The sequence below is a fragment of the Staurois parvus genome, unplaced genomic scaffold (assembly GCF_062004578.1).
Source record: "Staurois parvus isolate SC_StPar_1 unplaced genomic scaffold, SC_StPar_1.0 ptg000866l, whole genome shotgun sequence".
NCBI lineage: Eukaryota > Metazoa > Chordata > Amphibia > Anura > Ranidae > Staurois > Staurois parvus.
The window spans coordinates 1,292,931-1,318,847 of record NW_028318662.1 but is presented as its reverse complement, the minus strand read 5'-3'; the positions used below and the strand labels follow the sequence as shown (position 1 = coordinate 1,318,847).

The window sequence follows — 25,917 nt, the reverse complement described above, 5'->3', positions numbered from 1 at the left end:
GCTCAGGGGGAGGAGAGAGCCACAGCTTCTGGATACCGGGTGGCATAGTCAACAACTGTCAGGATATAATGTTTGCCTGAGCTGCTAGAGATGGCTAGAGGCCCAATGATGTCCACTGCCACCCTCTTAAAAGGTTCATCAATCACAGGCAGAGGTTTTAGTGGGGCCCTGTGTACATCTCCTGCCTTGCTAACTCGCTGGCAGGTAACACAGGACTGACAGTAGTCAGCTATGTCAGTGAGCATGGTAGGCCAGTAAACGTTGTGAACTAATAGCACCCTGGTCTTAGTGATCCCCAGGTGCCCTGCTAGGGGAACTTTGTGAGCCACTTTCAGCATCTGTCCACTAAATTGATTAGGTACAACAAGCTGTCTCCTACCTATGTCAGCTCCACTCCCCTCGGTGGGCAAACCCTCCCTATACATTTTCTTTGGTCCCAGTAAACCTTTTGTTTGCCATTCTCTGCAGGGGGGTGATCAGCCAGACTTCTGAGCTGTTCTAGGGTCTGGTCCGTCTGCAGTGCTGTCTCAAAGGTAGAACTACAAGTCCCAGCCATCGGTCCTGCTGCAAACAATGACAGCTGCTGAGAATCAATGGAGGCAGAGTCCACTGGGTCAGAACAAGGGGAGGGGTCAGAGACGTCCTTCTGCTGTTCTGTGACCAGAGCCTGTGCCTTAGCCGCCCTTGCAGCACTGCGGGGGACCACTAATATTGGTATTGCATCATCACCTTCAACATTTACATATGTAATATCGATGACACAGGAGTTCATTACCTTCACATGAAAGGGGGTCTCCTCTCCTCCTCTAGGTGATGGAGAATTCTGTAACCCCACTCTATCCCCCCTTTCCATCCACAGGTTGCCCAGATATTAATTCAACATCTGCACACAGTACCTTGGTATGTCCAGAGAGTTCCATGGGGGCATCCGGGGTGTTCTTAGCAGGTGCATAGTAAGAGATAAGAGTACCTAAATCAGAACACAATAGAATGGCTGTGGGGACTTCATCCGAGACTCCCACCTCTCTCATGCCACTTCCGGCACCCCAATCAATGAACACATAGGCAGGGGGTATGCGGGAACAGGTCCCCCCCCACTCCGGTGAGGCTAAGGAACTTTTCTGGGATGATATCCTTATCCTCCATCACCTCTGGTCGTACTAAGGTGACTTCAGCTCTAGTGTCACGGAAACCAGTTATGATTCGGTTGTCGACTATGACTGGCTGCAGGATGGTGTTGGTTCCCCTAGGTTTACCACTGACAAAAAGCACAGAGGAAGAGTTGCAGGCCAGCTGGCCTGGTGATGTCATCTTCTTCTGCTCAGGGCCCTGCATCCTGAGATGTCCGGGTTTCTCACAGGTGTAACATCTGCGGTTGTCAGTCAGGAATGGCTTGGCCCCAAGTACTGCAGGTGCTGGGTGATGGGAAGCTTGACTCACCGGTGTAGGAGGGGTTGCTATGGGTGATTTCTCTCCGTTCCAGCCATTCAGAGGAGCCTTGCGGTGGTCATATACCCGCGTTTGGACATAGGTATCGGCCAGTTCTGTTGCAGCTTTGGCAGATGCTGGTCCTCTCTCCAACACAAACTGTCTGACGTGTGCTGGACAGAGGTGCAGCAGTTGATCTCAGATCATAAGTTCCTCCAGGGACTCGAAGGAGTCAGTTTTCAGTCCTCTGGTCCACTGTCGGAATTTGGTGCATAAACGACTTACCACATCTGTATAAGAGTCCCCAGGTCCCTTCTGCAAGGACCTAAATCGCTTTCGGTACACTTCTGGGGTTAGCTGATACTTCCGGATAATTGTGTCCTTTACAGCTTCATAATCGTCGTCCTGCTCCACTGGCAATTTGGCGAAGGCATTCAGGGCCTTGTCTCGTAGCCCTAGTGTCAGGTACCGAGCCCATTGTGCTTGGGGCAGATGATACTGACAGCAAGTTTTTTCAAACGACAATACACCTCAATGTCACTGTCCTTTTCTATTACTGGAAATTTGGCTGCTGTGCCCACTGGCAGAGAGGTGTCTCTGTGCTCTAAGGACCTGAGGTTCTGAGCCTGTCACTGCTCCTGGAGCCTAGCCATCTCCAGTTCGTGCCGGCGATCATCTTCCCTCTCTCTCAGATAGCGTTCCTCTCTCTCTGCCGCTGCTTGGCGTTCCTCTCTCTCAGCCACTGCTTGGCGTTCAAGGAACTGCAGGTATACCAGAGGATCCGTCTCCATGGTGCGTTTCAGGGCTTCCTGAATCTGAGGAGAGTCTCTGCTGGTTACAGGCACTCTGGTGTTGGCCTGCTCATGCTGTGGCGTGGAGGTGACATTCTGTGGTACTCCAGTATCAGTCTCTGTTTGCCCATCCTGTGAGGCCGTATCTAAACCACTGGGATCGGAGGTGGCAGAAACCCCTTCAATTTCAAGGTCCCTCGGGTTCTGGTCTGCCCAGATATCATACTCCTGTAGGGCATGAATAAAACTTTCACGAATCTTGCCATCGACGTCAAAGCAGAAATAGGAAGGAGCTGTTGCTGTATACCTCTCTTATAAATAACAAAAATATGCACCGTTTGTCTGTTTCCACAAAGGTTACAATCCTTCAGTGCAGATCTATTTCCTAACGCTGCTCTGAATGCTCTAATGCAAAACTATCATATGTGCGCTGCCAGCCAATATGTGGCGGAACGCGGCGCCCGACCCTCGCCCTTCTCATCAACTTGTGACCAAAGGACCAGCCGATCTCGCACTGTGCTGTCATTTGCATAATGCCACTCTCAGCTGCGCCCTGCACAAAGATTTTCTAGCTCGCGGGACTACAATCTATGTGCCAGCAGCCTGAGAGCGATTGTTACTGGGTTAGGTTAATTACGCAATTAACCCTTCACACTGCCAACACCACCTTTTTTACAGAGAAGGAGGAAACTCACAAATCTTAGCAGTAACACTATGATATTAGCATAAGCGTCTGTAATACACACTGTCACCACAGATGGATATTCAACACTTTTCAAAATAGGATTTATGAATAAAAAGGTAAAAATGGTGCAATTAAAATATTTACAGAAAAAGATGTTAAAAAGATATAAAGAGAGCAATAAAACAACAGAGAGATAAAAGAAAGGAGTTCAGAAGGCAGAATACTTGCAATGTCCTTAGTTTAAGCAGAGTCCAATTGTCCGAACAAAAAGATTGCCTTAGCTCTCAAGTCCATCAGATGTTTCCTGTTTGATGTTAAACGAGAGCTGTCTTCTCCAGGCCTGTCAGTCTTTTTCTATCATATTAAAGGGGTGTCGCCTGAGAACAAATAACCAATCATCCAGTTTGGGGATGGGTGTTGGGTGGTAACCAAGGTTATGACCACGTCACCTTCCAATTTCTTACTAAGGTTAATAACGTCTAATAGGTACAGGTAGCATCCTACCAACTGGCAGATTAATATTCAGAATTATATTTCAAAGCCAGGGATATCAAACACAGAATACCCTAGTCACCCAGGAGGGAGGATACTGTTTTCTTCTCTCTTCTAGGTGCTAATATAGTCATGTAAGGCCTTGTTTGACTCATATTAAAATGATCTATCCAAAGATATACCTAATATTAATGTGCCCAGTTCCTGCTGAACTTTATGAATTGTATGAAAAATGTCTACATGTGGAATGGACATTTTATGGCACGCTCTAGCCCTAATGGCCTAACAGGTCATGACTGACTGAGTTGTTGTTTTAAGATCAGGCAGAGCAAAGTAGTTTTCAAAGCAGACCCCATACACCAGACCAATTAGTGGTTTACAGCCCTGGAGCTTCATATAGCTATGTTTTATTTAGGATAAGAGGCCCTTTTGACCTCCGTTCAACTTACAGCTATAAATTCCATTCAAGAGGGAGGAGGGTGGACAGGAGAGAAAACATGGCTGAGACCTAACAAAATGGCTGTCACATATAGCGTCCATGTCTCTATTGCACACAATCGTCACACCTAGCCCCCCAGAAGTCCACATTGTCCATCCCCCCGGGACAAAGTGTCCAAAAAAACCCTCGGGTGCAGAGACCATTTTCCAAGAATAAGAAATTAATGGTTGAAGAAGTCCACTTGAAAACTGGAATGTGCCCCACAGACTACTAAGGTCAAGATGAGTTTTGTATCTCTGAGTGCTACCTGACTTCTGGTACCATCGTGATGATTAAAGTACACCACCAATGTGAAGATATTGGACTGTACCTTGACTGGGGAACACTGAAGCAAGTTGGTCCAGTCCTGGAAGGACAATTGAATGGCCCTGAGTTTCTGAACATTTATTAGAAGCAGGGATTCCTGTGATGACCATGTCACATGAACCATTAGGGAATCCAGGACTCCTACCCAGCCCAACAGGCTGACAGCTGTCATCTGTCACCATGCCATTGGGAGAAAAGATTTTTCTTCTTCTAACACCAGATTGGATAGAAAATACAAGCCAAGTCTATGTTCAGTACTAGGTCCAGATATTCCAAGGGGTGTGACAGCTCCAACACTGACTTTTAGAAGTTCAGGATCCAATCGAAACTGCAAATGGACATTGGATGCCAGCCTATCTGCTTACTTCTCCCTCGGAAGCAGGTTGCTATCGTAGCACCCTCCTAGATAGGTGCTAGCATAAGTAGATTATAGTTGGTTCCTCTATTTAACAGAACTGTTAGGAAAATCTAATTGGGGTTTCTGCTTAACAGAGAGCTGTAATTGTTAGTTGTACTTGCTCAGTGTGTTAAAGTGCAGTTAGTTCTGTCCCTGACCTTCTCTGTATCCAAGTAACCTAGGAAGGTTCTGGATGTATAAGTTGAACTCATGCAGAACACATATGAATATTAATACCAATCCAGCCAAGCCAAGGGAGTGCAGCCCTGAAGGAAGCTTGGAGAAGGTATGTATTGTTTGAGCACACAGAGTCCTGACCCTTTCCTGGAGAGGATTGTTCTAGCATTGGGGGGAAGGCACACCGTCTCCCCAGGCACCTGCTGCCATGCAGTCTCAGGTGGGTGACCTGGGGGTCTGAAGTAAGACAGTAAGTGAAAGACCCTGGTTCTTCAGAAAGTTGTCTGAGGGCACTGTCTGCCAAAGATCTGTTTGGTATTACTGGAGGGTATCACTTGGAAGGAGGCTACCATTTTGTCCTTGGGTCTTGTGAGTATAGACATTGTGAATCTTGGGGAGTCTGTCCTTTGTTACTCCTCTGGTGCTCTATAGTCAGCGTGGGTCTGTAAGAGGGGATGCCGGCTGCTGTCCTGAAGAGCACTGTCTATTTAACCCCTCCATGACATCGGAGCTTTGCTAAAGGCTACTACTTAAGGATGTTTTGTCCACAACTGCAACTAGCTCTATTCCTGGAGTATCCTACTAAATTCCCCATCACTATCCAACTTCTCCAATAATAAAACAACAAAAACAATAACTGCTAGAGACTGATCATTGGAGACAATGAGCAAAAGTGTGTGTGCACCCAGCCATTAAACTACTTTGTGCCTGAATGCACGGTGAAGTTAGGGAAGACCTGGACAATATCTTAGCGTCTCCTACGGGTTAGCGCTACATTTAAGGGTTCGGTCTGGGATACTCCTTAAAAATACCACAGCAGTTGCTACCGGAAACAGCCAGGAAAAGTGTACTAGAGACTGTCAAGTGTTACAGTGTGGATTGCCGGATAGTATTTGGAGTGGAAGAGTGTTATGCCTTGGGGAATGTCTGCTCTACTGTACCCAGTACAGAAGTATTTACAGGATTTGGCATAGAAAGAGTTAATGCAGTGCACGGGGAGCTGCACGCTGGAATGGTCTGCCTGTTAAGAGGCAGGGTTACCGTTGGTGTATATGTTACTGTTATAGCAAAGACTGCAAATGTCAGAAAAGGTATTACAGCACGGCTTGCTAATGAAGTAACTGGTGGCAAGGAAAGAGTCTGTCTGAGAAGAGACAGGGTTTTCACTGCTGTGAATGTTGCTAGTTGCATTACAGCATGGCTTGTTAATGACAGAAAAAGTAATAAAGCATGGACTGATAATACTGAAGGGACAGATGGTGGTGAAAGAGTTAACTAGAGGAGCTGGAGTGTGAGTGCCACTAATGCCTGTTGGGAGGCCGGGAAGAGTGCTGCAGGTATGTGTGTTGCCATTTGTGTTACAGCAGGGCATGTTAATACTGAAGTGACTAATGGTGGGGAAGTTGAAATGGAGAGTGGGAGAGAGCATGCTTGGAGAGTCTGCCCAACAGAGACCATGATCACTTGTAGGTCAGCCTATCAGGGAGAAAGGGCAGAGCAGATGCCAATCCGGAAAGAGAGGTGGAGAGATGGTGCCATTTTGTAGTGGAGAAGTCATGAGGAGTGAGTAGCAAGATGGCGCATGCAGACATGAGCTTGAACACAGTTACTATGGCGAGTGGTGGGTGATCAGATAGGCTGACGAAGCTGCCAAGTAGGACGCTGACGAGAATGGCTGATACTCCAGAGTCTGGCGCTGTGCAGTGAAGAAGATGCCAAATACTTGGTTTGGTATGTGGCAGATGCCAAAGTGTCACTGTTAAGCTGCGTGCCTGGGGTCAGTGTAGTCACTGTGAGAAGATGTTGATGAAGCGTGTGCATATTGATTATCAGCCAGTGGTCTTGCTGGTGAATTGAGAGACAAGCTACTGTGCGGAGGTGCAGAATACCACAGCTACAGCTCGCACAGGAGACAGTAGAGTGATGGGGTCATCAATGGGGCTGGGACTAGTGTTATATGTCCAGACTACAGTCTGTCAAATCAAAGAAACGTACATCTGTACCATCCGGGTCATCCAACCAGTCTGGGGTGGGCAACAAACTACAACTACCAAGGCAGCCTAACTGACAAACCAAATGGCTGCACTGAGCATTACGGAGACCCAGAAAATCCAGAGGCCTGATTCTGCAGATTCCTTGAGTGAGGAAGGCCACAATCTCCTATTCCTTCCTCCATGGACCCATAGACATTTTCAAATTTCAGGGACCCTTTGTCAATACAAAGGGTCCCTGAAATTTGAAAATATCTATGCGTCCATGGAGGAAGAAATAGGAGACTGAGTAAGTCGCAGAGACTGAGTGGGCCTGTGAAACTGAAGAGGAAGTGGGCAGTGAAGACAAAAGGCTGTTCATCTGACTCAGTGTGCTAAAAACCTTTGATTCTGCCAGGCCTATGCTTAAAGGAGGCCAAATTTATCCCCACCTCGCACCTATGCTCAGGCCTATGAGCATAATGGGGTGTACAGCTATTGCATCAGAGAAGAGGCAAGTCCTTTCATTCCACCAGGGAGAGGAAACCAGGATGAACTGCCTAGATTCTCCCAATCCCAGAGAATCATGCAGCGCAAAGTAGCACTGGAATACGACTATGATTTTCCATACATTCCCTTGGAAATCATGGAGGCCAAGAGAGTTTCTTGGTGTGAAAATGAAGTCTGGGACTTTATGTATGTGCCAAAGTCTTTCAGGAACCAATCCAACTCTCAGCTGTGGAAACAGTTTCAGGCCAGCAAGCGAAAAGAGAATGTGAGAACATGGACTCTTTTTGGCAGGAGTGAATGTAGCATCCTTCTAGATAGGTGCTATGATAAGTATATTATAGTTGGTTCCTCTGCTTAACAGGAGAACTGTTATGAAAATCTAAATGGGCTTTCTGCTTAACAGTGAGCTGCAATTGTAAGTAGTGTTTGCGCAGTGTGTTCAAGTGCTGCCTCTGACTTCCTCTGTATCCCAGGTATTTACAGTGCCTTGCAAAGGTTTTCATGCCTCCAGAGTTACTGTGGACCTCTTGGCTGCTCCCCTCCCCTCCATGTCCTAACCCAGAAGTGACGTCATGCTGTCACTTCCAGGTAAAGGATTTTCCTTTTCCTCCTTCAAGTTTGTTGGAAACTACTCTTAGGCTATTTTTAAAAAGTTTTTATAGGGGTGGATTCCCAGGCCAGTGAGGACATGGCCTGATTTTGGTGGGGCGTGGATGTAGCATCTTCTGGATAGTAGATTATAGTTGGTCCCTCCAATTAGGGTTTCTGCTTAACAGAGAGCTGCAATTGTTAGTAGTGCTTGATCAGTGTGTTCAAGTGCTGCTAGTTCTGCCTTGACTTCCTTTGTATCCAAGTAACCTAGGAAGTATGCTGGGATCAAGTATTTATTATTTGGGCATTGGGAATCCTGGGTGTTTCTTGGAGAGAACTGTACCAGCATGGAAGGGGAGGCATGTCACCACCCCAGGCACCTGCTGCCATGCGGTCTCAGGTAGGTGACCTGAGGGCCTTAAGTAAGAGAGAGAGTGACCCTGGTTCTTCAGGAAGCTGACTGAGGGGAGCTGCAGGGATGTTGTTTTTTTTCAAAACTTTCCACACCCCTGAGCTGTCTGCCGAAGATCTTCCTGGTATCACTGGAGGGCATCACTTGGAAAATTGGATGGAGGCTACCATTCTGTCCTTGGGCCTTGTGAGAACACACATTGTGGATCTTGGGGACTCTGTGCTTTGCAACCCTTCTGGTGCTCTATAGTCAGCGTGGGTCTGTAAGAGGGGATGCTGGCTGGTGTCCTGAAATTCACTGTCCATTTAACCCCCTCCGGACATTGAAACATTGCTCAAGGAAAGGAAAATCTGTCCCCAACTGTAACTTGCTCTATTCTTGGAGTATCCTACTAAATTCCCCATCCCTATCCAAGGTCTCCTATAATAAAACAACAAAAACAACTGCTAGAGATTGATCATTGGAGACAAAGAATGAAAGTTTGTCTGCACCTGGCTATGAAACTACCTTGTGCCTAGCTGCAGGGTGAAGTTAGGGAAGACCTGGACAGTATCTTAGAGGCTCCTGCAAAGGTAGTGCTATGCTGTATATCCCAGAGTGGGGATACCCTGAGCTCAAAGGAGACCCAGAATGCATGATTGAAGAGAACCAATATGCCTTGCACTTCCCCCTTCAGTTGCTAACCCCAATTGCCTACGAGTGGAAGCCCAACAAACAGGAAGCCCCTACAGGGCACTTACTGTGTGAACAAGTGCAGAGCTGCAGTCGCAGCTGAGATTCATTTTCACCTCTCCTTGGTCCGGTAAACCCACACAAAAGACAACAGGATAAGGGCTCCACCATGGTGGACCACAGTCCTGGGCCTGTACAGCACGTCACCAGCTGGCTCACACTGCAGAAGATCATGCTCTTGTGAGTGCTTTCTGTGGGGTCCATTGCCTAGCCGGTAATATTACAGGCTATTCCGCTGTCCTTCAGGGTTTGTGTACAGCCCCTCTAAACACAGTGGCTACTGGTGATCAATCTGGATAAATTCTGTGCTACTAGAGCCTACAAGGTCAGCAGCTAGACACCAAACACATGCTAGATAATCATGCAAAAGTACTCTCTCACAGTAGAGTGAGGAGCAAAAGTCTTGTGAGTGAAAATGAATAAATACGTTGTGTATGTTACATCAAAAGTTCCGAGTAGATAGTGAAGATATGGTTGTACACCTCTATGCAGCACCTCTGGGAGACAGAAGAGATCTATATATTAGCAGACAAGGAGAGGCAGAGTGTGCACTCTAAGTGTAGTAGGCAGTTTATTGTCAAAATTGGGATCCTGCTACTTAAAGTTTTGTCCAATTTGTCCAGGAGATGCCCACACCTGCCCACACCTGAGGTCCTGTAGGGTACCACCTGTTAGGTGGTGTCTTCTGTGTCCCCAGCTATCCTTAAAGATAAGCCTCTAGTTCCAGTTACCCTTGCCTGCCCATGTGACCCATGAAACCGCTCCAATGACCATTAATATTTATTTATTTATTTCAGGTACAGTACTTATATAGCCTCCAGCGCTTATATAGGTATTGAAACTAATAGCTGCTGTCACTCGCCTTATACAAATAAGTGTAATCAATATATTTATAAATAGTGAAGCGCTAACACCAACAAAGTGATATACAATGAATATTGGCTGAAAATAATATTAATGAAAAAAATGTGTAATTGATCAATTAAAAAGTACTGATAGACAATAACACTGTGTCCTGATCAATTTTACATAGTCATTTTATTAGCGTTATTTTATTTTGTAAACCCAAGCTATAGGTGTAGATGCATGGGGGAGTTATATATTTATATTTTTTTACTTATATATTTTTTTACTTCTACATTCATATATGAATGTTTTTATACAATAACATTTTAATAATATATCTTTTGGAATATTTGTATTTTCCCTCGATACACATCTATATATGTGTATTATTGGCCTTTTTTCCTCTTCCCTTTTTTCCTTATTTTTAGTATATATATTTATTTTTTGCATGTTTTAATACGTTTAATTAAAGTATATTTTTATGGTATTCCTTAGTGCATGATTTATGGACCGGTATGTTATATACATAGGGACGCGGAGCTAAGAATGGTTCCTGGTATATAATACATACATAGGACATTTATGTATTTATTTTTTAGGAATGAAATGTTCCTGGATTGTTGTATCTATCATCATCATTTGTAGCCTATAGTTAGCGGTCAGGATGCAGTTAGTTTCCATTTTTTTGTGTTCCGTTTACAGTGCATTTTGCATTGTATATACAGTCCAATAGAGGAGCAAGGGCTTCGGTAAAATGGCCGCCGTAAGTCCGTCCCCTTATTAGGACTGACACCTGGCTGCTTATATAAGTGAATCATGGTCACCAGTGGGCGTTAACCCTGATGAAGTCACGAGGCACGTGACGCAATGCGTCGGTAAGCCATTTCCGGTTACGCGGTGATGCACTACCGGGCGCAGAGGCCATATTGTTACACCCAGTCCATGCAGTACACCCATAGGATGTGGTGACAGGCATTTGTACCTTGGACTTAATGTGAGTGTAATATCGTTTTTACATATTTACCCAATAAATACATACTGCACTATGGAGGAATTTTTGCTTGTGTCTCACTAACATGACCCTGAGTGGAGGTGGAGTGTATACAGTATCTTAGTACCATCCAAGGAAGTAGTTGCTGATCTGAGGAGCTTTTGGCTTACCTGGTTTTTCCCTGCGATGAGGAAACATCCCTAAGGATCCTGTTTTGGGGTGACCTGTAAAGCGTGTTGGCCCTTTTGGGTCAATCTGTGGAGGTAAGCGGGCATTGCTGCTGTTTTGAGGATTTTAACACCTGAGTGAAGATCACCAGTGCACTTTATTACCTGCATGAATTTATATATTTTTTTGACTGCTATCACAGATTATATAATATATTTTTTTTTCTTGGACTTTTAATTCCTATTGGTTGTGATACAATTATTTAATTATTTTTTCGTTATCATATAGGCACTTATTTTTCACTATTAGCACGTATATATTTTCCCTTTTATGTTAAGGGAACACGATTTTTGTATTAATCACCATTTATTACCCGTTGATGGGTAGAAAGGGGGTCATTTATACATATATATTGGTTTTGAAACATCACGGAGTATCACTATATATTGTATTATCACCATATTGCACTTTACTGATCCACATTGATCAGGACACAGTGTTATTGTCTATCAGTACTTTTTTATTGATCAATTACACATTTTTTTCATTATTATTTTCAGCCAATATTCATTGTATAGCACTTTGTTGGTGTTAGCGCCTCACTATTTATAAATATATGTACTTATATAGCTCCATCATTTTTACACAGCGCTTTACATACGTATATATTGTACATTCACATCAGTCCCTAACCCCCAAGGGGCGTACAATCTAAGGTCCCTAACTTACATTCATACATACACATACTAGGGCCAATTTAGACAGGATCCAGTTAACCTACCAGCATGTCTTTGGAGTGTGAGAGGAAACCCATGCAGGCACAGGGAGAACATGCAAACTCCAGGCAGGTTGTGCCATGGTTGGGATTTGAACCGATGACCCTAGTACTGCCAGGCAGAAGTGCTAATTCTTGCGTTAGAGGAACATCTTTGAGAACTGCATTCCATTTGGGTGCAGATCCAAGAATCCTTGCAATGCTGCAGAGAGCGGTACAAACTCCATGCTGACGCCTATCTGCACCCTCTTACCAGGTTGGGGAGAAGGATTGGCTGTCTTCCCATAACTTCCAACTTCATGTTCCCTCACCAAAACTGGCGCCTCGGTATATTGGGCCTTTCTGCATACTCCGTAGGGTTAACCTAGTGGCATATGCATTTGATCTTCCTTCCAACATGTGTATTTCCAATGTATTTCATGTTTCCATTGGTGTGTAACTGCTATACCACCTTGGTAGCACGCCCTTGCCCGGCTCAGGTTGACAACCATAAGGACTAGGAGATACAATCTATCATTGACTCCCGTAGGTTTCGGGGATGCATACAATATCTAGTTCACTGGAGGGGCTACAGTCTGGAGGACCGCTCTTGGGTCTCATCCTCGAACGTACATGCTCCTGCCCTCCTTCATGCTTTCCATTTACATTTTCCCCTCAAGCCTGGTGCCCCCCTGAGGGGGAGTGGTCGTTAAGGAGGGGTAGTGTAAGGGCTGGGCTCCTGCTACTTCATTAACAACTCTTTACTTTCAACTTATTACAACTCTTACAACTCTTTGTTCATTAACAACTCTTTACTTTCAGTGCTCAGAAGCTGCTCAGCTGTCAGCTAATTACCAGCCACGCGTTATCTCCACAGTGACTCACCTGGATACCATTGCCTGCCTCATTAGTTCAGCCTATAGCCAGCCCTTTTTGTATTTTAGCAGCTTGGCTCATTTCCTCCTTGCCCTTGCGTGGTCTATGATCTCCAGTGTGTTCCTGCCTGCGTTCCTGTGTACAACTCGGTCTGGCAGACTTCTCTTGTGATTCCTGTCTCTGATTTTTGGCTCCTGACTACGCTGACTTCTGGTTTCCTGACTTTGGCTCGTCTGATAACCTGCTCTGGCATCCAAACCCTGGCTTCTATTTTGACTATGTTCCTGATCTATGATATATTTGCTATTTCATTAAAGGTGTGATTTTAACTGCACTTTCTGTCTCTGCCTGGTTCATGGTTCCTGACATATATTAAAAACAAAAAGACAAGTGAAAACTCACACAGAACAGTTAAAATAATGCTTATCATCAATTCGACCAACTTAGCTGGGGCTTTTGGTGTGATCCAGACTCTGGGTAGAGCTCAGGCAGACACACAACTGTGGGAGTCCTCTAAAAGGCAGAAGAAACATTAAGAGGTGCTAACCAAGTGCAGTAATAGGATGGTGAGAAATGACACAAAAAAACTAGAAAAAAGACAGAGCCTTGAAATGCGTAGCCATGTCCCCTATTAAGTGTCACTTCTAGCCTCTTTGGGTTCCACACACCTCCGCTTCCTGTGTTTGGTTGCCTTGATACTGCAAACAGTGGCAGGGACTTCTGGGACGACTTATCAGTCAATATACAACTTACTGCTGGCCATATTTACTAAACATGTACTATACCACTTACCTGAGTGAGTTGCTAATTGTGTTATGTCATTTCTCACCATCCTATTACTGCACCTAATTGGCGCCTCTTTGTGTTTCTTCAGCCTTTTACAGGACTCCAACACGTGTGTGCCTGCCCCAGCAAAGTCTGGACCACATAAAAAGCCCTGGCTAAGTTGGTAAATTTGATGATAAGCATTATTTCAACTGTTCCATGTGATAGCATCATCACTGGGCTGTACATAACCCCTGCAGAGTGCAGGTCTGTGGGTGAGTCTCAGCAGGACCTACCAGTACAGACTGCCTGCAGAAAACTACAGTGGAGCAGATACACACCAGTCGCCTTGCACAAGGAGAGAGGAAAACACAAACCAGTCTGTAATATGGGAAACGTGTACAGAAGCAAATTACAGGAGTTGTTCCATGCTGGATTACTGCAAAAATGTGGAAGCAATACAAAGAGAACACCAAGATTCTTTTTGTTCTTAGTCAGTATTTGTTTAAGCGATATTCATTTAAACAAATGCACATTTCTAGAGAGGCACTGCTTAATTCATAACAGTACAAAAATCCACCCAGCTCTTAAAGAATACCTAAATGAAAATATTTTTTTCTTTAGTTTTGGATAGAGTGGATAGGGATTAGATCACCTGTCAGGTTTTTATTGCTATCTGTGTCCGGGTTAGGAGGGTTCACCCTCTCTGTTTGTCCTGTTTACCAATATCACCATAAATGAAAGTAAAAAAAAATTCTAATTTCGGGTTGTTCCTAGAACAGGAATAGAGGGGAAATCTCCCAGTGGGGACACTAGTTCCAGTAACCCTGGTGACAACCAGGGATTCTCTCACGTTTGATGGTTTTCCGCTCACATCCTGTTTTCGCTAAGGGACAGGAAAAGTAGGGAAATCTTCACAATGGGATGGCAAAAAAATGCTAAGGGTTGTAACCCTTTAACCAAAATTAAAAAAAAAAGCTCCGCTTTAATCTAGCTAGTCCGACCATTAGATCAATTTATATACAGTCTTTTAAATTTACATTAAAGTTGTAGCACACAGTTGCAAATATATGTAATTTACACCAAGTGGATTTTATTTAGTATGTTGTTTTGATATTTACTAAATAAGCTCACCTCTCTCACATGTGTCCCCAAGGTACCCTGTCCCCACACAGTCACAAATAAAGCGGTTCCAGCCTTCTTTGCATTGTCCGCCATTTCTGCATGGAGAATTTGTACAGTGCCGTTGAGTCTCCCGGGAACAGAAAGGGGCCACACTTACAGCTCCTGAAGATTCAGCCAGCCGTCGGATGTCTCTGCTTTTTCCATCCACAAAAAGGTCCCTTATGCAACCTACAAATCCCAAGCCAAGGGAGGCTGTCCACACCTCAGGGGGTAGTTGAAGATCTTCTCTGGGTTCTGGAAGACCTCCAAGGTACATGTCTCCTTCAAGGTCAAGAATTTCACTCTCTCCCCCAACCTGGAAGGGTGTATTTCGACTGTTAACTGAGATAGAACCTAGAAAAAAAAAACGTTATTGGAATGAAGATCTAAGAGGAACAAAACAAGATAATGTGGTAATTTTTAGACATTTGGATTATACTAGCACCTTCAGGAGGGACACTAACACTAAATGTTAATTTGGCTTCGTATAACTGCCTCCAACCACCATGGCTGTGTTCTTCATTGTAAAAGACTTTACTCATTGATCAACACTTTTCATCCATCAATCAAACTAAAAATGGAATACTCAAACACACACGTCAACTTCCTAGACACCACGGTATACATCAGGGATGATACGCTTCACACCTCAATATACAGGAAAAACACTGACAGATGCAACTACCTCCACAGTTCTAGCTTCCACCCCCAACACATGAAACATGCCATCATACACAGTCAGGCCTTTAGATACCACCGAATGTTCTTACCCAAGAGACAGAGATAAACATCTCGGGACACTAGCAGACTCCTTCCATAAGAAAGGTTACAAGGACAAAACTATCAACACCAGCATAAACACAGCCTTGAGAACCCGAAGAGAAAATCGACTTCAGTACAAGGAGAAAAAAAACAAACAACCGTGTACCTCTAGTAACCACATACAACCCAGCACTAGAAGGAATAAGAAAAATAATCAAAGATTTACAACCCATCATAACAGAGGATGGAACTCTGAAAGAAATATTCCAGCAACCACCAATAATCATAATAATAACCATACAAAATTCTTATTTTCCTCATTGTCCCCTGAGGGACACAGGGAAATAGTAATTCTTAAACATTTGGGGCATCTAAAAACAGTCCAACTGAGGGGTGGGCAATGACCACAGAGAGATCAAAGGGATGTGGGAATCTTACTACAAGGAATATCTGAAGGAGTCAATACCTGAATGAAGGCTTAAAAAGGTAAAAAAACAAATATAGAAATTGCTACAACCCAAGAAAGAATTTAGGGATTAACTTGTTGTTTCAGGTCAAGACATGTAATCACCACTAAATGAACACTTGAAAGAGGACAACCATTCATGCATAGTGAAACAATAATTACCTGAATATGGGGAAAAACAATTAGCCCAATGATTAAAGTGGACTAAAAAAAAAATAAGTGTGATGATATAGAAGCCTAGAATACCTAAATTTTGAATGCAGGAAAAGGAAAGGTGGGGGTTGATTTACTAAAGGCAATTAGACCTTGCACTTTGCAAAGTGCAGTTGCACTCTGCAAGTGCAGTTGCTCCAGAGCTTAGTAAATGAGGAAAAGCTTAACTTTGCAAAGAATACCCAATCACATGCAGGAAAAATGAATAAAAAAAAACAGCATTTTTGCTTGCATATGATTGGATGATGGAAGTCATCAGAGCTTCTGCTCATTTACTAAGCTCTGCAGCAACTGAGCTCTGCAGCAACTGATCTTGAAGAGTGCAACTGCATTCTGCAATGTGCACAGTCTATATGCCTTTTTTAAATCAACCACAATGTATGTCCAAATAAAAAGACCAACCAAATAACAGCCCAAAGACTGAGGTGAACCACTCTTAACCGTTGACTTCAGGAAAAGGAAGGTTGAATTTAAAAAAATCCAACAAAAAGACATCAGCTGAAGGTTAAATGTATTTTCACTTTTGAGCCAAAATTTGGATAACACCTACTTTATATTTTTTAAATGTTCCCATTCAAAAAGCATAACTTAAAAAAAATAAATAAAATTGCTGCCAATCATTTTACATGCTCTTTTCTGAAAACAAAGTGGTTGCAAACCCTTACTTATATCCAGTTGAGTGACTGGCCTCAGGTGATACACAAAGATAAAACAAATCCTTCTTCATAAGTTGTATCTGTTTATCAGTTGTCTTTTCTTCTCTCCATCTGTTCAAAATCCAGAATTTATAAGGCAAGCCTGAGCTATTAGAAAACTGAAGACTGTAAGTCCTCATGCACACTGGACTTTTTTTTACAGCTGCTGTTTTTGGCTTTTGACATTTTTTTCTACAGCCAGTAAACTCCCCAGCATGTTCTCATATGTGTCCATGCACACATAGACTGTAATCAATGTTTTTTGGCAGGGACTTTTTTGGCTGCAAAAAAACCCAGGACTAATGGGTTTCTAGAGGAGTTATTTAGCTGTAAAAACGCTCTAATGCTGAAAAACGCAGTAAAATGTGGTAAAAAAAACAGATTTTTTAAAAAAAATTTTGACCAAAAAAAAAAATTATTTTTTGGTGAAAAAAATGTTAAAAATCTCTAAAAATGCAAACACGGAAAAACACGTGAAAACCCTGCTAAACGTTGCAAAACGCTGCTAAACGCTAATGCAAAAATGTGGAAAAAATTTTAACGTGACTTTACACAGCTAACGTTACCAGCGTTATCAAAATGTCCAGTGTGCATGGAGCCTCAACCACAGTGGGGAGAGCTGTTGGAGGGAACAGACACACTCCCCATCATATGACACACAGGAACAAAACTGAGGCTGTCAATCACAGGCTGTGTGCTGGAGATCCCTCCCATCTCTTTTTACTTGGTGTCAGGAAAACTTGTCATAAGTGAATCATGCAGATAGCAGAGGAATGGGGCAGCAGACAGAAATGACACTTAGTGCTCTGGATTGAGACAAGTATACACTAAAGAGGGATTTGCTCTGGTCATATGATATGCTCTGTTCATATTTCATGTCTGAGGTTTACAACCACTTTAAGGACAGAAAACTCCTGCTTTGCTTGCTTTTCTCTGCATTGGTTATGAGGGGGCTAAAGAGGTAATGTTTACCAAAATTAACCCTGTCTGTGCAGTGCTGGAAGATTATTATTATTTTATTATACAGGATTTATATAGCGCCAACAGTTTGTTCAGCGCCTTATAATATAAAGGGAGACAATACAGAAACAATACATTTCAATAGAAGAGGGTTAGGAAGGCTCTGCTCCTTGGAGCTTACAGTCTAAGATCTCATTATCCATTGTAAACTAGATTTCAACACTGTCTATCCTAATGGTTAGGGTGAATTCAGATGTGATTGCACCTGACATCTGTTATATGCAAGAACCCAGCAGGGGTTCCCAGTGATTAGCTGCATGAGGCAACCTCACTGAAAGCAAATGGAGGCTGCTGGCTCCCTAAACTAGTCGTGGCCACATGCGAGTGATGGTCCTTCAATGCAGGCCGTCTGTGTCCAGGACCGCTCACTAGCATGGTATTGAGTTGGAAGCACCCATATATTGCAGAGTTCCCCTTAAAACTTTAACATTTCTAACAGCATCTATTTGCAAGGTCATCAGCTCACTTCTCCCTTCCCTTATTTCCTGTTAGTCTGGCTAGGTCACCAGCTGGTCAATAAAGCTTGCTTTCTTCAAGTTTGTGTCTGGAGTTTTACCTGGATTTTCCAACGTTGCCATTACATTTCCTGGTGCATTGGCCGGAAAACCAGGTATAACTACTGAGACAGGTGGTTTTCCACCACGAGTTGCAGGGATCGGTCCTGAGCTGGCTTCTGGGATTGCTGCACTGTCTCAGGCGCCACCGGACATTTGTCTGGGAGACTCTGCTACATCTTGGTCACCTGCTCTGAGGATCGTCCCGCTGGAGTCCAAGAACCCGGACTGGGGAACCAACCACCAAATTATGGAGCTCCACGTCAGGAAAAGGTGAGATCTTTGCCTTTTGGGTTATAACAGTCAGTCAGGACCTCTCAACGATATTCGAGGGAAGGGGAGCCTGACCACCTCCTGAGGTGACCCCAATTGGATGATTGTGCATCCTGGGCTAACCTCCAGTCAGTCAGGTTGGAAAATCCAGTGTGTATGTGAGCAAATGAGATGCTGCCCAGCAGCAAAACGAGAGTTTACCCTGTGTAGGTGCAGTTCTTGGTACCAAGGCTGATATCGTCCTGATAAGGGGAAGCATTTGTCTTTTAACCCTATTATGTCGAGGATCTCGGACTCCTTACCAGATTCTCAATCCCCTACCCCTCTGTATCTGTTTTGGTGTCTCTAAGGAAACAATATGGGTGGTAATCAGTCAATCCAGACCCCCTTAGTGATAATTGACTGATTGCAAGAATATATTAGGTCTGATTCACAGAAGCATGACCAGATTCCGTACATAGATTGTTGGAAGAGGGTGACAGAGGAAGACCCTAAGTGGAAACATAAAGTGAGGGAGAAGCGGTGTAGAATTATGGTTATGACAAAGGTAATACCACACTAAAAGTGCCAAGTATATCCTTTCCCAACCTGAAGAGACAGATCTGCCTCCTCCATATGTACAGGGACATACCACAGTTGAATATAGACAAGGGACAAGTCCTGATGCCTCTCCCCATAGACAGTGGGAATATAGTTCAGACCTACTTCCCAAAGCAGATGCGACTATTTATTATATTATTATACAGGATTTATATAGCGCCAATTGTAGCAATCATGAACACAGAGATGGACACGGTCATCCATCTTGTTAAGAATCTTCCATGTTGTATCATCTCTCTCCCTCCCAAATCAGGCTTCCTCCTCCAATTCCCCCCTCAGGAATGTGGTCGGTGTGTGTTTGCAGAGATCACAGGCAACAAACTTGGGAGGGGTCATGGCTATAAACCTCACTAGCTAGGTACCTGTCAAGGTCCTACCTTTTCCCAGAGGTTATGTTACTCCATGTGCTAGCATCCATCTTGGGTTTCTGCTGAGCATGATGGGAATCTTTTATGCCTTCAGGTCTCTGAGGTCCATCCCCCAGAGGGGTGTGGCTGAGTACATATAAGCCTGGGATCTGCACATGCTCTTTGCACTTGTGTCTTGTGTCTTTGTCTTGCTACAGCTCTGTGTATACGCTCGTGACTCTTCTGGTATTCTGACTCGGCTTGTGACTAAGACCATTCTCTGCGTTTCCCTTTGATCTGACCTTCCGTTGCTGAACCCGGCCCGTGACCTGTGATTCTCTGTCTACTGTTCTGTACTGTTTTGTCCCGTTGTTATTGACCCGGCTTGTCTGACTACGCTATTGTCATTCTCACCAACTACACGCCATTGGCGGCAGCCATTACCGCAGCTGGGGTGTCTCGGGGGCCGCGACCTGGTCCCTGGTTGCGTCAAGTCCATCCCCACCATCAGGGGCCCTGGTGAAGGGCAGCCTGGGACTTAGACTCCGCGCCCTGAGGGACTTCAGTCTGTTGGTGGTGGTTGTCGTCAGCCAGTGCGTTACCCTGCCACTAGGCCTACCTGTCCGTTCCACAGCCCTGCCCTGACATTACACAAGTGCCATGAATCCTGACGGTGCAGGTACGCCTTCACTTCCTATGTTGGTTGCCAGACTGGATCAACAGGATCTCCTGTTGGATCAGTTCGCTCAGGCGTTGCAAACTCTGCTGGCACGCACCGCGCACCTTACTCCTGGTGTTATTAGGCCGGTTGTCACTCCGGTGGTCGCTCCCGCTGCTGTTCCGCTTGCTGTGCCTACCGCCGCGGCTGATGCGGCACCCGCGGTGTCCAGAGGTATGACCGGTTCAGCCCCTCTTCCACAGCGCTTTGGGGGTGAGCCGAGTCAGTGTCGTGGGTTCCTTAACCAGGTGGGGATTTACTTTGAATTAATCCCCTACGCTTTTCCGACTGAGAGGTCAAAGGTGGGTTTCCTCATCTCACTACTCTCAGACAAGGCCTTGGCCTGGGCGAATCCCTTATGGGAGAGGAATGACCCCGTGATTCACGAGTTTTCCGGTTTTGTCGATGCCTTCCGTAGGGTATTCGATGTACCGGCTCGCTCCGCCTCGGCTGCCAAGCTGCTCATGTCTATGCATCAGGGTTCACGGACCGTGGCCGAGTACGCCATAGAGTTTCGTACCCTGGCAGCAGAGGTGGGTTGGAACAATGAGGCTCTGGTGGCTGCGTTTTCTCAGGGTCTTTCTGATGCATTGAAGGATGAGATCGCAGCCAAGGAATTGCCTGTGGAGCTGGAAGCACTAATTTCCTTCCTGATCCTGATTGATACCAGGCTCAGGGAGAGGCCTTCACTCAAGGAACGCCTGCGGAGGCCTTCCAATCGACTGGCACCTGCGTTTTCTATCCCACCCGTTCCTCCCTCTCCTCCCACGCCTCCTGGGGATAGATTGTCTGGTGGTGAGCCCATGCAGCTGGGGTTTGCTCGCCTTTCCGAGGGAGAGCGAGCCGCTCGGCGTCGGGAGGGTCGCTGCCTGTACTGTGGTCTTGGTGGGCACTTTCGGCAGTCCTGTCCGGTCCGTCCGGGAAACGCTCGCACCTGAGATCCTGTCGGGGACAGATCTTGGGTGGAGTCTCCTCGTCCCCGGCGTTCCGCAGAGATAAGCCACTGATCACCGTTGTCCTCTCTTGGGCAGAGGGCTCGGTGACGGCCCAGGCGTTGGTAGATTCTGGGGCTGGCGGGTTGTTTATGGACAGCTCGTTTGCTGCCCAGCACTCCATTCCCCTGCAGGCTCGAGTTACCCCATTGGTTCTCGAGGCGATAGATGGCAGGCCCCTGCAACCACCGCAGGTTACCCACGAGACTATGCCAGTTGAAGTAGCTATTGGGGCTGTTCACAGGGAGTTGGCCTGTTTCCAGGTGATTTCTTCTCCGCACTATTCGGTGGTTTTGGGGTATCCCTGGCTCCAGATGCACAATCCAACCTTCAATTGGCAAACTGCCGAGATTCTCTCGTGGTCTTCACAGTGTGGGGCCGGGTGCATCCGTGGGCCGGTTAAGGTGTTGTGTGCCTCCTCAGACTCTGCGTTGCCCACTGATTATGGGGAGTACCAGGACGTGTTTGATAAGGTACGCGCTGGTGCCTTACCTGCTCATCGTCCTTACGACTGCGCCATATCCTTGCAACCCGGTGCCACTCCTCCGCGTGGCAGGGTGTATCCTCTCTCGGTTGCGGAGAATAAGGCCATGGAGGAGTACGTTGCGGATGCGCTTTCCCGGGGGCACATTCGTAAGTCTACTTCCCCAGCAGGAGCGGGCTTTTTCTTTGTAAAGAAGAAGGGTGGTGAATTGAGGCCTTGCATCGATTATAGGGGTCTCAATCGAATCACCACTAAGAATGCCTACCCGATTCCCTTGATTACTGAGTTGTTCGACCGCCTTAAGGGGGCAACAGTCTTTACCAAACTTGACCTTAGGGCGGCGTACAACCTCGTACGGATCAAACAGGGGGATGAGTGGAAGACCGCGTTTAACACCAGAACCGGTCACTACGAATACCTGGTGATGCCCTTCGGGTTGTGTAACGCGCCCGCAGTTTTTCAGGAATTCATAAATGATGTCCTTCGTGACTTGTTGCAGCAGTGCGTGGTAGTTTACTTGGATGACATCCTGGTTTACTCTGCCTCCATGGAGTCCCATATCCAGGATGTCAAGCAGGTGCTGCAACGATTACGTGAGAACGAACTTTTTTGTAAACTTGAGAAGTGCGAATTCCATCGATCCCAAGTTGCCTTTTTAGGCTACATCATTTCTGCGGAGGGATTCTCCATGGACCCTCAGAAGGTTTCGGCAGTTCTGCAGTGGCCTCGTCCCAATGGCCTTCGGCCCATTCAGCGCTTTTTGGGTTTTGCCAACTACTATCGGAAATTCATCAGAAATTTCTCCACGCTGGCAAAACCTCTCTCAGACCTAACCAAGAAGGGCAGCAATCCTCACGAGTGGCCATCCGAGGCCATCGTAGCTTTTGAGGCTCTGAAATCCGCCTTCGCTTCGGCTCCGATACTGTCTCATCCCAATCCTGGATTGCCCTTCGTTCTTGAGGTTGATGCATCCGAGACAGGAGTAGGCGCTCTCCTGTCTCAACGTCGGTCGCCCGATGGACCCCTACTTCCCTGTGGGTTCTACTCCAGGAAGCTTTCCTCTGCAGAGTGCAACTACCAGATTGGAGATAGGGAGTTGTTGGCAATCATTCTGGCTCTCAAGGAATGGAGGCACCTGCTCGAGGGCTCCGCAGTTCCGGTCCTCATTCTTACCGATCATAAGAACCTGACTTATCTTTCGGAGGCCAAAAGATTGACACCCCGTCAAGCCAGATGGGCCTTGTTCTTGTCACGGTTCAACTATGTGGTCTCCTATTTGCCTGGTTCCAAGAATGTCAGGGCTGATGCATTATCGCGGCAATACTCTGAGTTGTCCAGGGAGGACTCTGAGCCAACCTCGGTCATACCTCCGGATCATATCCTGGCTGCCATTCGTACCAGTCTGACTTCTCCCCTTGGGGAGCAGATTTTGGCGGCTCAAACTGACGCTCCTCCCGAGAGACCGGAGGGTAGATGTTTTGTACCCGAGGGGTTGCGCACCCGTCTGCTGCGTACCTACCATAACTCCAAAACTGCCGGGCATCCGGGGAGGAACCAGTTGTCTTGGGTCGTCTCTCGGTTGTTCTGGTGGCCAACTCTCCGTGCCGACATCGCCTCTTATGTAGCGGCATGTTCGATCTGTGCCCAGAATAAATCTCCACGGCATCTTCCAATGGGTCTTCTGCAACCCATTCCCAATGGGGAGCGTCCTTGGTCACACCTGGGCATGGACTTTATTGTAGACCTCCCTGTGTCTCGGGGCCATACGGTCATCCTCATGGTCGTCGATCGTTTTTCCAAAATGTGCCATTGTATTCCACTCAGGAAATTACCAACGGCGCAAGAACTGGCCACGGTCTTTTCCAGGGAGATTTTTCGCCTGCATGGGTTGCCCAAGGTGATTGTCTCGGACCGCGGGAGTCAGTTCGTGTCCAGATTCTGGCGCGCCTTCTGCTCCCAGTTGGGCATTAGTCTCTCCTTTTCTTCAGCCTACCACCCGCAGTCCAATGGGGCTGCGGAGCGTTCCAATCAGGCCTTAGAACAATTCCTTCGGTGTTATATCTCGGACCATCAGGACGATTGGGCCGATCTCCTGCCTTGGGCTGAGTTTGCCAGGAACTCAGCGGTCAACTCCTCCTCCGGGATGTCCCCCTTCATGGCCAACTATGGGTACCAACCCGCGGTATTACCTGAGAGGTTCTCACCACAGGACATTCCGGCTGTGGAGGACCATCTTGCTGCCCTGCGTTCTTCATGGGGGCAGATCCAGAGGGCTTTGAGGGACTCGGCTCAGCGTCAGAAGTTCCAGGCTGATCGCAGACGGTTGCCCGCTCCTTCATACCAGGTCGGCGATCGGGTGTGGTTGTCTACTCGTAACCTCAATCTTCGGGTGCCCACACCCAAACTAGCTCCCCGTTTTGTCGGTCCTTTTCGCATTCTCCGCAAGGTGAATCCGGTGGCCTATGCCCTTGCCCTTCCACCTGGGATGCGGATCTCCAATATCTTTCATGTATCACTGTTGAAACCTCTGATCTGTAATCGCTTCACTACCTCTCTGCCTCGGCCCCGTCCCATTCGGGTTGACGGTCATGAGGAGTATGAGGTGAGCCGGATCCTGGACTCTCGATTGGTGCGCGGCCGATTACAGTTCCTGGTTCATTGGCGCGGTTATGGTCCCGAGGAGCGTTCCTGGGTTCCTTCCGCGGATGTCCATGCTCCTGCCCTCCTCCGCGCGTTTCATACCCGCTTTCCTCGGAAACCTTTTGTTGAGCCGCGGAGGGGGAGGGGCCCTTGAGGAGGAGGTACTGTCAAGGTCCTACCTTTTCCCAGAGGTTATGTTACTCCATGTGCTAGCATCCATCTTGGGTTTCTGCTGAGCATGATGGGAATCTTTTATGCCTTCAGGTCTCTGAGGTCCATCCCCCAGAGGGGTGTGGCTGAGTACATATAAGCCTGGGATCTGCACATGCTCTTTGCACTTGTGTCTTGTGTCTTTGTCTTGCTACAGCTCTGTGTATACGCTCGTGACTCTTCTGGTATTCTGACTCGGCTTGTGACTAAGACCATTCTCTGCGTTTCCCTTTGATCTGACCTTCCGTTGCTGAACCCGGCCCGTGACCTGTGATTCTCTGTCTACTGTTCTGTACTGTTTTGTCCCGTTGTTATTGACCCGGCTTGTCTGACTACGCTATTGTCATTCTCACCAACTACACGCCATTGGCGGCAGCCATTACCGCAGCTGGGGTGTCTCGGGGGCCGCGACCTGGTCCCTGGTTGCGTCAAGTCCATCCCCACCATCAGGGGCCCTGGTGAAGGGCAGCCTGGGACTTAGACTCCGCGCCCTGAGGGACTTCAGTCTGTTGGTGGTGGTTGTCGTCAGCCAGTGCGTTACCCTGCCACTAGGCCTACCTGTCCGTTCCACAGCCCTGCCCTGACAGTACCCCTCTGTTTACAAAACTCTTGCTAGAGGAGGGCTTGTAAGGCCATAAACCAAGTCCTTCACTGAGTTCAAAGACATTCCAGATAAGTCATAAACCAGACACCACATTCAACATTCATTTTCGCCTATGATTACATATCTTGGATTATGAAAGACTTATACAAACATGGAGCCCATATTCGGACGGCTCACTTTGAGACCAGTCTCAATATATAGTCTCTGATATATTACACCCCCTATCTGACATATACAAGGAGAGCAGAAAATTATATCTCCTGAACCATTCAAGCGGATATTTCATAACTAACCATTCAGCAGATGTGTCTGCATATTAATCTACTAGTGGCAAGGCTGCTAAATGCACCGAGAATAAGTTATGAACCATAATATAAGCTATGAGAGTTTTTGATCATAGCTTGGGTCTCCACCTACAAACTCCCTCCCCAAATGAGGCGATTGGTTTACTGCTCCAGGGAGACACCCTGTGGAGTTGCTAGAAAAAGCTAAGCTAAGCTGAATGTGAGAGTTGAATCTCCTTTTTTAACATCGGAACTAACAGTGGGAGATAAGTAATCCTTTTGGCTCACGAAACCTGATCTGCTTAAACTAGGACATTTGGCAAGTACTTTAACCCTCTAAACTTCTGTTATCTCTTTGCTGTGCTATTGTTTTCTGTATATTTATATATACTGTGTGTGTTTAACCCTCTGTATAACCTGCCTGCGGTGACAGTGGTATACAGACGATTATCCAACCATCATAGTGTTATTGCTAATATTGCCGAGTTTCCTCTTTCTCTG

The 25,917-nt window shown here is 46.2% G+C and overlaps 1 protein-coding gene across 18 annotated transcripts in view; it reads right to left on the bottom strand.

Annotated features, from left to right (window-relative positions):
• LOC149443234 (neurexin-2-like) overlaps positions 1-25,917 on the bottom strand; it is a 2,355,461-nt gene that overhangs the window by 1,128,660 nt on the left and 1,200,884 nt on the right. For all 18 annotated transcript variants that reach the window (XM_089655720.1, XM_089655731.1, XM_089655727.1 and 15 more), the window contains one exon: positions 14,525-14,908. In XM_089655720.1, coding sequence (XP_089511846.1) covers positions 14,525-14,908 — 384 coding nt within the window. The remainder of the gene's footprint in view (positions 1-14,524; positions 14,909-25,917) is intronic.